This window comes from Electrona antarctica, assembly GCF_951216825.1.
Source record: "Electrona antarctica genome assembly, contig: scaffold_26, whole genome shotgun sequence".
Taxonomy (NCBI): domain Eukaryota; kingdom Metazoa; phylum Chordata; class Actinopteri; order Myctophiformes; family Myctophidae; genus Electrona; species Electrona antarctica.
This window is the reverse complement of record NW_027636995.1, coordinates 1,113,728-1,127,427: the sequence shown is the minus strand read 5'-3', so window position 1 is coordinate 1,127,427 and position 13,700 is coordinate 1,113,728. Positions and strand designations below refer to the sequence as shown.

General features: G+C 41.8%; 1 protein-coding gene across 1 annotated transcript in view; it reads right to left on the bottom strand.

Moving 5' to 3' along the window:
• LOC306919523 (cytohesin-1-like) overlaps positions 1–13,700 on the bottom strand; it is a 54,568-nt gene that overhangs the window by 21,779 nt on the left and 19,089 nt on the right. The window contains exons 3-6 of the mRNA XM_079532285.1: positions 8,895–8,959; positions 6,212–6,278; positions 4,260–4,378; positions 2,830–3,023 (exon numbers count right to left, since the gene is read on the bottom strand). Coding sequence (XP_079388411.1) covers positions 2,830–3,023; positions 4,260–4,378; positions 6,212–6,278; positions 8,895–8,959 — 445 coding nt within the window. The remainder of the gene's footprint in view (positions 1–2,829; positions 3,024–4,259; positions 4,379–6,211; positions 6,279–8,894; positions 8,960–13,700) is intronic.

Below are 13,700 nucleotides of genomic sequence, written 5' to 3'. Positions count from 1 at the left end.
AAAAACAGAGAGAAGGGCTGGGGCGGTGGTGATGGTTTGCTCTTCACCGCGGCTCGTGACGTCATGTTGTAGTTCGGTGGTCACCCTACCACCGAAAATCCAGACTATGTATGAGCCTTGAGACAGCGTTGTTTTTGGCAGAAAATGTAGATTTTAGTTTTAGTCACATTTTAGTCACCTGGAATGTTTTAGTGTTAGTCTAGTTTTAGTCGACTAAATATCATAAGAATTTAGTCGACTAAATCTACAGTTGATTTTGTCGAACAAAATGTATTTTGGCAGGCCTTGATACCGTCGTAATGACCGTTTCTTTTTCACATGCTGAAAACAGCCGATCTACAAGCTCACAATGCGTCGCAGTGCTATTTTCAGCATGCAACTAATTGAAAAATGACTTATACTGGATCTCTTGTCCACTAGTCCCTTCCTAACATTCTAGTTTTTATTTGTTGATGAAATTGTCAGTATATTTAGCCTAAGTTTTAGTCATCATAGCTTAGTTTATGATACGTGTCTGCGAACGATAGCGAACAATAGCATACGATACGTGTCTGCGAACGATAGCGTACGATAGCAAACGATAGCGTGCGATACGTGTCTGCGAACGATAGCGTACGATAGCAAACGATAGCGAACAATAGTGTACGATACGTGTCTGCGAACGATAGTGTGCGATAGCGAACGATACTTGTCTGCGAACGACAGCACGTAGCACGTGTCTGAAACGACAACGGGAAGAGAGACACTCGCTGTCAGAGAGAGAGAGCTAGTCCGCCCAATAGTCAGTGGTGGAAAAAAGATACTCACATGTTTTACTTTTAAGTAAAAAGTATCAATACTGCAACATATAAATACCTTGTTACAAGTAAAAGACCGGAATTCAACATTTACTTGAGTAAAAAGTACAAAAGTATTGGCTTCAAAAGATAAAAGTACTCCTTATGCAGAATGTCCCATTTAAAGTTTTCAAATGCATAATAATCTTTGGAAAATAGCAGTTCTACAAGCTCACAATGCGTTGCATTGCAATTACCTCACTACTAATGTATATTGTCAGTTACTACTGTATGACATCAGGATTCTCCATATATGGGCAAGGATTCAGCCCACTCTGACCGCCCTTTTTCGATTACAAAATTCAAGTTCTTTAAAAAAATACATGTTTGGGTATTTGGGTTTTCCGTTGGCACTCCTGCCTTGTTTTAAAAGTGATTTAAATAGTCTTATTTAAAACTTAACCCATTCTGTAAGGGAACCCCTTTTGGTGTTTTAAACATCGTTATAATTTAGCTATTGAAAAATAGCAGAAGCACAAGCTCATAGCGCGCCCGAGCTTGTACTGTAGGTCTGCTATTTTTGAAAAATCGTGAAAATATTTATTTCAGAAAACTGGAGGATTTAGAAGATTTTTTTAAAATGTTGAGGTCAGGCCTAAATGGGTTAAAGGACCACTTCACCACTTTTCAACTTCTCTTCCTATAATTGGTCCTAACTAATGTTCATGATAAAATACCACCATTTTTTTCTACTCAGTCTGTGTCTCATAAGAAGGCTGTGGGCAGTTCAGAAACCCGTCCATCGATGGTGAATCCAAGCTAATAGAAACGGCAGGCTTTCTTTTCCTGAAAAGTTGCAATGCAAAAGTTGAAGCCATCGTTCTCACGATAATACAAATCTAAATATATTTTAAAACATTGTTAAAAAAAAAATCTGCTTAATGATGATGTCACTGGTGGACGGGTGTCCGAACTGCCCAAAGCCCTCCTATGAGACACAGACTGAGTAGGAAAAAATGGTGGTGTTTTATCATGAACATTAGTGAGGACCTATTATATGAAGAGATGTTGAAAAGTGGTGAAGTGGTCCTTTAAGCAAGCAGTCTCACATCTCAGCCAAACATTGGTTTTGAGCTCTACGAGCTCTACTTTGTTGGTAATAGTTGGGGCGCGTGGACCAGCCAGGCTCCCATTGACAATGAGTGGTGGACTGTATCTTTGCATCGTCACGTCGCTGGTTTTTATTAAAGTGTCCTACATCATAAGATGCCCAGCCCGCACAGGCTTACAAGACAAAATTGTACATAATGATACATATACACAAATAGACAGTTACTCATGGATACATCGTTTTCCAACGTAACTGCCATGCCTTCTCTATGAATTTTCCAAAAACAAAAACTTCATTACTGAACCACCAATTTAACATAAAACACTCAGACATGCAGAACAGATCTGGGTTCTTATCCTGAATTCTTTCAAATAAAAAGTTTCTTAATTCATGATATAGTGGACAATAGAAAACAAAATGAAACTCATCCTCTACAACTCCCAGGTCACAAAGAGCACACAGTCGCTGCTCCTCAGGAATGCCAGTATATCTGCCCTGCACCTCAACTGCCAAATGGTAAAGCACCAGATCTTAACTGGGCACAGAGGGACCTCTCTCCTCTTTTTAAATTAAATGCAACATAAGGTTCAGTCATGTAGTCCTCTTTGAATTGAATATAACTTCTTAATTTAGCTTTTTTCACAATGTCCACCCTCCATTGCTGCTGATGTAACATTGACAGTTTGTATTTGACTGTATCAATGTTACAATGAAGGTTATTTAAAAATATATATGTTTAAGTCAGAAAGTGAGAAAATTGAGGAGACCTCTCTTATCCACGGATGATTACATATTTTATTCCAATTAAATATAATTCATTAATTAACTAGTAATTTAGGCAACTAGTAAATTAGGCAACTAGTCAACTAGGCAACTAGTCAACTAGGCAACTAGTCAACTAGAAGTGAAAGCCCTATAACACACACACACACACACACACACCTGTGCTCTGGAACACCCCGGGGTTGCAGCAGCAGTAGCGCTGAGCGAAGGCCTCCATCATGCGGTCTATCTTCTGGGCCTCTCCGGGCAGACGGAAGCTCCAGAGGAACTGACGGAGGGCCTGCACCAGGTGGAGGTCAGAGAACTCATGGAGCTCCACAAAGGACTGGAGCACGTCCAGGTTCAACTGGTCTCTGGGGGGGGGAGGGGGGGGGGGGGGGGGGGGGTCGCACGCGCACACACACAGTTAGTGTCGAAGTGTCCTTGTGCAAGACCCTAATTGCTCCCGATTTGCTGCTGGTGCCTTGCATGTTTTCTGCCGTCATCGGTGTATGAACGGGTGAATGTAATGCACAATCTGTGTAAAGCGCCTTGGACGAAGGCGCTATATAAATGCACCATTTACCACACACACACACACACACACACACACACACACACACACACACACGCACGCACACAAACACACGCAGTTAGTGTCAAAGTGTCCTTGAGCAAGACCCTTTATTGCTCGTGATGTGCTGGTTGGTGCCTTGCATGGTTGTGTGTGAATGGGTGAATGTAATGCACAATCTCTGTAAAGGTGTATGAATGTGTGTGTGAATGTAATGCACAATCTATGTAAAGGTGTATGAATCTGTGTAAAGCGACTTGGACAAAGGCGCTATAAAAATGCACCATTTACCATTTATTTACCATTTACACACACACACACACGCACGCACATGCGTGATGTAAATAGGTTTTCAATGTAATGAGTCCCAGGATGCAGGGATGGTCTGTTAGAGGAGTCCCAGGGACATTTGATGAGTCCCACTTCAATGACGTTATAGGAGGAGTCATATTTAGCCGTTTTTACAAATTGCAGCATTTAACTCCCGTTTCATTTTATATGCTTATAATGTAGTTATATTCATGTAGAAAACCGAAGAAGAAATTATTATTATTATAACTAAAGGTAGCAAAATAAACTAGAGTAATAAACAGTACAGTAGTAAGTAGTACATCCCTGTGGATGCAGAGGTCGTTGTTTTATTGCGTCCCTTAACTATAAACTGCGTTTTGGAATGCAAAACGCACCCTATTTTAATCTCTGCTTGACACACACACACGAGACAGTCATTAACCAGGGGTGCAGATAACACCACACACACACACACACACACACACACACACACACACACACACACACACACACACACACACACACACACACACACACACACACACACACACACACACACACACACACACACACACACACACACACACACACACACACACACACACACACTTTGACTTCTATTCACGAGTTAATTAATTGTTAGAACACTTTCCCTGCGATTCGCGAGTTGCCCGAGTTATGTTTTCATTGTTTAATCCTCGTTTTTAAATCAGTTTTAAGTCATACGGGCAAAAAGGACACTCACCTCTCCCCAAGATAGTCTCCGATGGCAGTCTTGTTAAGCCCCTCCCCTTTGTACAGGAACTGGGCGATGTCATCTTTGGTGTTCTTTAGCAGGGAGCTGTCGATCAAAAACTGGATCCCCTGAAATGTATTTAAATTTTTTGTTTGATATCAATAAAAAAATCACACCCGTGTGAACTGAGTGGTGTAAGGTTTTATATAGCATGATCAGCTGTGGTCTGACGTAATGTCTGACGTAATGAAATCACACAAAATATGTTAAGTAAAAAAAGCTATCATTTTTGATAAATGTATGTATCACACCTGGATGTGATTTCACAACTGGCTTTTTTTGCGCAGAGAAAATGACCACGGTTGCTACGGTCATCCAGTTCACCCGGGTGTGATTTAATTACGTCAGAAATTATTTTGAACATAGCAACCATGGTCATTTTTTTATGCACACAAAAGCCAGTTGTAGGAGTGGTTTACACCACTCAAAAAGCCCTAAAGACGTGTATACATGTCCAAGGCCTCCTGCGGTTTGATTAGAAAAGACACGTCCTTAGCAAAAAAAAATATTAACAACGTTAAGGGACCACTTCACCACTTTTCAACATCTCTTCATATAATTGGTCCTCACTAATGTTCATGATAAAACACCACCATTTTTTCCTACTCAGTCTGTGTCTCATAGGAGGGCTTTGGGCAGTTCGGACACCCGTCCTCCAGTGACATCATCATTAGGCAGATTTTTTTTTAAACAAGATTTGTTTTAAAATATATTTTGATTTGTATTATCGTGAGAACGATGGCTTCAACTTTTGCATTGCAACTTTTCAGGAAAAGAAAGCCTGCCGTTTCTATTAGCTTGGATTCATCATCGATGATGTCACTGGTGGACGGGTTTCTGAACTGCCCACAGCCTTCCTATGAGACACAGTAGGAAAAAATGGTGGTATTTTATCATGAACATTAGTTAGGACCAATTATAGGAAGAGAAGTTGAAAAGTGGTGAAATGGTCCTTTAACTTCTATTATACACATTGGATATTTGAGAATATCCAATGCAAGCTCACAACACAATAGATCTGCAATTTAACAAATGAACTGCTTCTGACGGAAGGTTCCGCCAGCTGGAATCCAACCGGCAACTGCTTCTGGCGTAACAACGTTCCGTCTGATAAGCTTCATTATTGATTTTTTCTCTTTTTTGGCTTGGCCTTTCCTTCTTTAGCGATCCTAGACAGGATTGTGCAACTGCGCTGCCGTTCACCTCCCATTATACAGGCTGACTAAAAAACGGAATAACTCGAAATCTATGGAGGTCTCCATGGTTTGGATAAAACGCGCGATGTTCTGAGGTCTTTGCTGATTATCCGGTGATCTAGATCAGGGGTTCTCAACGTTTTTGGCTGGGGACCCCCGGAAATGCTTTGGCCATGTCTCGCGACCCCCTCCCCACCACCAATACAAATTGACTGCAAAAATAACCTTAATAATAATAGAGAAAATATATTATAAATGAATACTGAAACCAGATATAATCATTAAGGAAAGTTTATGCATGCACCACGTACTATGTAAACTCTTAATTTCCATTTTCCAGCCATTCAGTTGCATAAAAACGTTTTTTTTTTTTTTGGGACCCCCAAAATAATTTGGCGACCCACGGGTTGAGAACCTCTGATCTAGATGGGAACATCGGTGCTTTCTAGAGCAAGGATGGCTTCATTTTAGCTCGCTAGCATTGACGCTATTTATTTAGCATCTAAGATGGCCGCCCAAACAGGATGTGAATCCAGCGTGTGTCACACTAGAAACGGCAGTCTGCCACCAGGTGGCAGCAGATGGGTAAAAAGTTTGTGGCTGGGTGGTAGACTGGTGATATCCTCACGTAAACAACGTATACATATATACAGATGTTCAGATCAAATCAACAGCCTGTGTTATTTTTTTTTCTTTCATTCTCACCTTCTTGTGGTCCATGTTGAATTTCTTGCGGCCCATGGCCACCTGCTTACTCCTCTGCATGCTCTTCCTGCAGCAGGCACAAGACATGCGTTTTAAAAACCCATTCTGGACGGGAACCCACTTTTTGGTGTTTAAAGCATTGTGTTGTGCTTTAGCTATTGAAAAATAGCAGACCTACAAGCTCGTAGCGCGGCACTCGCTATTTTTGAAAAATCATGAAAAGGTTCAGAGCAAACGTTTTTAACTCAAATCTTTGTTTCTGTGGGTGTCCCGAGAACATATTTTCAGATGGGGGTCCGCGGCCAAATACAGATAATTCTGGGGGTCCTTGACATGAAATAGTTTGAGAACGACTGATATAGAAACATAGGTTTTTCAGAAAACTGTCAGTAGTCCGGCAGCCGAGGTGGACGGGTGGGAAATTTGTTATATAGTCTTTTTTATTGGCCTAAAATATTGTCTATACATTCATGAATCCACTTGCTGACCGGCTGAACGTATTGGGCAATGTATAGGGGTTTCTTGTGACCCTACGTAATCCTATGGCAGGCAAAAATGTCAAAAATGTCAAACTTTCCTTTTGCTTTAAGTAGCATGTGACATGTCAAACTAGGGGGTTTTCATGATTCTGAATCCATTCCAAGCATTCGTTTTGCACAAAATACACTCCTTGGGCTAAAAAACGGCCATAGACACCATGACAAATGTGATGAGGTCAGCACATTTTGGGCACATTTGGGCAAGTGGCTATGGCTGCTTTTAGCCCAAGGAGTGTATTTTGTGCAAAACTAATGCTTGGAATGGATTCAGATAGAATCATGAAAAAGTTAGTTTGACATGTTACATGCTACTTAAAGCAAAAGGAAAGTTTGACATTTTTGCCTGCCATAGGATGTTAATGGTAGGGTCACAAGAAACCCTATAAAAAAGATTGCCCAATACCAACAGCCGGTCAGCAAGTGGATTTATGAATGTATGTATATCAAGGGGCCAGTGAGGCTATTCATCGTTGAAGGTCTGGGTCCTAGTGGTAGGAGGAGGGACTACAGGCGGACCTGTGGATTCATGACCGGGAAACCCCGTGCAGCTGGGCTTTAACATTGAGCGCTCGGTTGCATACGTCACCCCGGACCTCAAAGTTGAGGTCCGGAGGAGGGACTTCCGGCAGTCTTCCGGGTGCTTCAAAACGCCACTGAGCAACTTCCACTGACATGAATAGCTGGGGGGGGGCGGAGCTTCGCGCCAGATCAGTCTCTATCCTTTTATATACTCTATGATGTATATAGACAATATTTTAGGCCAATAAAAAAAAAAGACTATATACCAAATTTCCCGCTTTAAACAAAAGAAGCCTGTCGGCTGCCGGACTACAGGATTTAGAAGACATTTGTAGAATCATCCTCAGGTCTAAATAAAATGGGTTAAGAACACACAAAGCACATTGAGTCGACTGTCAATTAACTGCCCAATTAATTAACCCCCCCCCCCCCCCCCCATATAACCCAATTAACCCATTTTGACCTGAGATCAGTTTCTAAAAATGTCTTCTACATCCTGACAGTTTTCTGAAAAAGCTATGTTTCTGTGTCAGTCGTTCTTCGATTTTTCAAAAATAGCAGACCTACAAGCTCATAGCGCGCCACTCGGTGGCGCGCTATGAGCTTGTAGATCTGCTATTTTTCAATAGCTAAAGCATAACATAATGCTAACACCAAAAGGGGTTCCCGCCCAAAATGGGTCAACTCTCCATGGCCTCAGGACAAGCCCCGATCGTGTGAGACAAGAGAGTGACGTTTCAGTGAATCAGTCGTCTTTTCCTTCGTCCAGTAAATGTATGTCACGTATGACTTATACAGTACGTGGTGGGACTCAAAAATATGTTTTAACCCATTTTGACCTGAGATCAGATTCTAAAAAATGTCTTCTACATCCTGACAGTTTTCTGAAAAAGCTATGTTTCTATGTCAGTCGTTCTTCGATTTTTCAAAAATAGCAGACCTACAAGCTCGTAGCGCGCCACTCGGTGGTGCGCTATGAGCTTGTAGATCTGCTATTTGTCAATAGCTAAATCATAACATAATGCTAACACCAAAAGGGGTTCCCACCAAAAATGGGTTAAAACAACACAACATAACTTCCTTACAGGAGTGTAACAAAATATCATTCTTCGCATATTACATTATACAGTACTTCTGGCCATAATATTCAGTGGTGGAAAGTAACTAAGTACTTTTACTTAAGTACTGTAGTTAAGTACAATTTTGAGCTAGTACTTTTACTTCTACTCCACTACATCTCAGAGCCAAAATGTATACTTTTTACTTTTACTCCACTACAATTATTTGAAAACTTTAGTTACTAGTTACTTTGGAGATTTTAATTTTGATTAGAAAACATACATTAACCACTTCAACCCTATACATTTCGGCCATTTGAAAATAGCCGATCTACGTAGATGTATGTAGATCTGCTATTTTCAATAGATTTTGTACACATTTTGTGAAATGGCACAGTCTGCATAATGAGTACTTTTACTTTTAGTACATTACATCAAAGTACATTTTGATGCCGATACTTTTGTACTTTTACTCAAGTACATTTTCAGTTCCGTACTTTTACTTGTAATTGAGTACTTTTTCCACCACTGATAATATTACTAAAATATATCAAAGATATAGAATACCTTTCTTCTGTCACACCCAGGCTTGCAATCTCATTGGTGACCACCGCTATCTCATCCTTCAGCCTCTGAGAGGGGGGGAGAGAGAGAGAGAGAGAGAGAGAGAGAGAGAGAGAGAGGGAGAGAAGTTTGAGAATTTGTGCTTCTGCTTGTCATCAGCCAAGCGATTAACCCATTCAGGCCTGACGTCGAAATTTAAAAAAAAAGAAAGTTTTCTAAATCATGACAATTTTCGGAAAGATTTGAGGCACATTTTAACGATTTTTCAAAAATAGCAGACCTACAAGTTCATAGCGCGCCACTCGGTGGCGCGCTATGAGCTTGTAGATCTGCTATTTTTCAATAGCTAAATTATAACATAATGTTTAAAACACCAAAACGGGTTCCCGCCCCAAAATGGGTTAATGGTTAATGTGGTTAAACGCTAACGTGACATGGATGCGTTCCAGGTCTCAATGGATTAACCTACAGTTAGAGATGCTCCGATAATCGGCCAGCGATCGGCCATATCACCCTGATCGGTAATCGGCATCTGTGATCGGCAATTCACCCTATCTGGAGAAACTGATCTTTTACACCATTTAAAAGAGAATTCCATGCTAGAAGGCTTTCTTTCTTTTTTCTTTTTTTTTTTTAAAGATTTTTTTTTGCGGCTTACGCCTTTTATTGGTTTTTAAAGGGACAGACAGTAGGCTGACAGGAAACGGGAGAGAGATGGGGGAAGACATGCAGTAAAGGCCGTGTCGGGCTCGGGAGTCGAACCCGCGGCACACTGCGACTGGATTACCAGTCGGGTGCCCAGACGGTTACGCCACCGCCTGGGCCGCTAGAAGGCTTTCTTACCTTTATTTGTAGTCGTTACGTCCCCACCAAAGAGGTCCAGGTGTTATTTTGCGCAAAAGCTCCTTATTGGCTATTTCCCCTACCATAAGCCCTAAATGAAATGCATTGAATGGGAATTGAATGGGGCTATGGGGTGTTGTGCTAATTCGCTTATTTCCATCGCTCCATTTTTTTTTATATATCCTCTCTTCATAATGTAAATAGTATCCCAAGCGGCACACTTTACTACTTATTTCGATGGAAATAAGCGAATTAACACCCCATAGCCCCATTCAATTCCCATTCAATTCAATGCAATTCATTGAGGGCTTATGGTAGGGGAAATAGCCAATGAGGAGTTTTTGCACAAGAAAACACCTGGACCTCTTTGGTGGGGACGTAACAACTACAAAGAAAGGTAAGAAAGTTTTCTAGCATGGAATTCTCATTTAAGTGGTATAAATGTCAATCAGATATTTAATATAACATCATTTTGCATTTTTTGTGACAGGCCTAAACATTCTCCCCTTCCTCCACACACACACAGGAACAGTTTTGACATATAATCATTTTGGAAATATTAAAATTTGGTATCGGACCTATCGATATCGGCGGATCATGAGAAAAACAATCGGTGATCGGTATCGGTCCCAAAAAACCTGATCGGAGCCATATTTAGATTCTAGCTATATTTTAACCACTTTAACCATTATCTTATACAAAACTTGCAGATAATAGGCCTGGACAAGCTCATAGCTTGAGATTGTAGATCTGCCATTTTTGAAAAATCTTGAAAAAAAATATATATAATACATTTTTTTAAACTAAGCAAAACATTTTAACTCAAACGTTTGGAACAACGTCTATGGAACAAAATATTTTTGAGATGGAGGTCAGCAGCTAAAAACATGTAACTTTTTAGGATTCCGTTTGGAGCACCAACTGAAATATAGCAACGTAGTTTTTTTTCAGAAAACGGTAGCGACCTCACGGTCTAATGGGCTAATTGATACACACAAAAAAGAACACACAATGGCACATTCATCACACCTCACAGACAGACAGACAGACAGACAGACAGACAGACAGACAGACAGACAGACAGACAGACAGACAGACAGACAGACAGACAGACAGACAGACAGACAGACAGACAGACAAATCCAATTATGGATTTCCCTCTCGCCACGTCTGACCCCTGCCTCAACTCCTGGCTGCTCCTTTTGATGTAGTCCCAGCAGGCCGGCCGCGCATGTGTGTGTGTGTGTTTGTGCGCATCCGTGCACTCACACACACACACACACACACACACACATGAGTGATGACTGATGACACACATCAGTTCCACAGAATCCACACTCAAAAATGCCATCTTTTGACAATCAACAAATTCCGCACCAAAAAAAACAAACTATCCTGCTAAGATATGACCCAGTAACAAAAACCCAACAAAACGGGTCACGCTGTACAGACAGCACTGTATAAATCACTCTCCCTCAAGGAGGACTTATTGTCCCCGTCTGGGTCTATTAGGGGCTATTTGGGACAGCCGGGGAACGGTCAATCCCTCCCTGGCTGTGGGTTCTTATGCACCTGCTCCTGCTCGGGTCAGTCAGCACCTCCCTTAACCCATACAGGCCTGACGTCGAAATTAAAAAAAAAAAGTTTTCTAAATCATGACAATTTTCGGAAAGAAAAAGGCACATTTTAACGATTTTTCTAAAATAGCAGACCTACAAGTTCATAGCGCGCCACTCGGTGGCGCGCTATGAGCTTGTAGATCTGATATTTTTCAATAGCTAAATTATAACATAATGTTTAAAACACCAAAAGGGGTTCCCGCCCAAAATGGGTTAATGGTTAATGTGGTTAAACGCTAACGTGACATGGATGCGTTCCAGGTCTCAATGGATTAACCCATTTAGGCCCGACGTCGAAATAAAAAAAACGTTCGCTCTGAAAGACTATATATATATATATATTCAAAGATTTGCGCCGCATTTTTACGATTTAAAAAAAATTGCAGACCTACAAGGTCATAGCGCGCCACTCGGTGGCGCGCTATGACCTTGTAGATCTGCTATTTTTCAATAGCTAAAGTATAACATAAATGACATAATGCTTAGTTAAAAAACACCAAAAGGGGTTCCCGCCCAAGATGGGTTAAAGCCCGTCTCCTCCCACCCTCTTGTCTTGACCCACATTTACAAGAATACAAATACAATCCCTTTACTTCCACCTTCAGGCAGTCTGCTGACCGACTGCTGCGTCACGTCTAGGGTTATATAGGGCTAAAACTTAAAAGCAACTAGTCGACTATTCAACTAGTCGACTATTCAACTAGTCGACTAGTAAACTGGGCAACTAGTCAACTAGTAAAAATCACTAGAAGTGAAAGCCCTAATCTAGGCAGGGATAGTCTTGCGTATAGCCAGACAACTATATTCCACAACCGTTTTGGGTCGTGAGACCTTCCTGATAAGCCGGGTCCATTTCAAAAACCCATAATGCGATGAGTTGCTTGTGTAGCCGGCTATATTCATACAGGCTATTTTTTTTGTGTGTGCCTACAATGAGTAGCCCAGAATAGGGAGGGCAGGGCGGCAGGTTGAAAGTGATTCTGAAGAGCTCAGAGCGGCCCTGGTGGGTCAGCCAGTTGCTGCACAGCATACCACAACACATGCAGCACACATAGCAGACCTCCCTTTGACGTCACGTCATGGGTTCATGTTTACTGCCGTCTCTCTCTCTCTCTCTCTCTCTCTCTCTCTCAGGGAAGGTGTTTGTGGCCAACAACACCCATCTGACCACAGTTTGGCTGCCGGCTGCCGTGGTGCTGTTAAGCCGTTTTGACCTGAGAATCAGATTCTAACTAGAAAAAGTGCCCTTCTGGGCACAGGTCTCCACCAGGGGGATAGGAGTGTGTGTGTGTGTGATGTTTGGCAAAATGTTTAGTGTGTGTGTGTGTGTGTGTGTGTGTGTGTGTGTGTGTGTGTGTGTGTGTGTGTGTGTGTGTGTGTGTGTGAGTGTGAGAGAGACGCGGCTTGGCCTGTTGTAGCGCCACCATGAGGCTGATTTGTAAACTGTCAAGTGGCATTTCTTCCAAAGCCTAGTGGGAATATGCATGCACAGTTTCACCACAATCGGACACTGCGTTGAGTAGTTGTGGCGATTTGTACAAAACGGGTACAAAGGGGGCTACTGAAAAGTTTAGAAGCCAATTGTAGCCAATGAGGGTGGATTATGAGAAATCAAACAAACCAGCCTTGATCACATGACTATGGAGAGCATGGGTACCGATTTGCGTGAAATTTGGATAAAATCTGAAGGAGTAATATTATAAAATGTGTTTTACATATGTCGGTCTCCTGGTGGCGCTATAAAGAGCATTATGTGAAAAATTCCAGGCAAAGGTTTTCCCTTGGCCTCTAGGGAGTTGGCATACAAAGTTATCCACAGATCCGTGCAGTTAGAGGTAAAAATACTTTTCGGCCAGTTATAGCGCCACCATGAGGCTGAGAAAAATCTGAAATACCCGTTTTGTTGAATGGCTCTAGAGAGACCAATTTGTGTGATCTGTAGTCTGTAGGTGTACCGTCCAAAAAATTGTTTTGCACAAAGCGGCCCATAAGCTTGTGGATTGGCCATTTTCGGCTCTTACCGAGGCCAGACAATGACGGAAAAAGAGTCTACTATTAGGTCTCTACTAGGTCCCGAAAGCTTGGCTTTTAAAGCCAAACTGTAAAAATAACTTCAAAATATATATATTTTTTAAAAATGGAAAAGAATGCAATGTGTTGTGAGCTTGTAGATCAGCTAGAAAAATGTGGGTCTCACTCGTCCCGGGTTCCTGTCACATGAGGTAAATGCCCCAGTCGTCTGGACCCCCACCCCCCCCCTCCCCAAATAGGTTTCCATGGACACCGACCGCTCAGCACCAAAAGTGTGTGTGTGTGTGTGTGTGTGTGTGTGTGGGGGGGGGGGGGG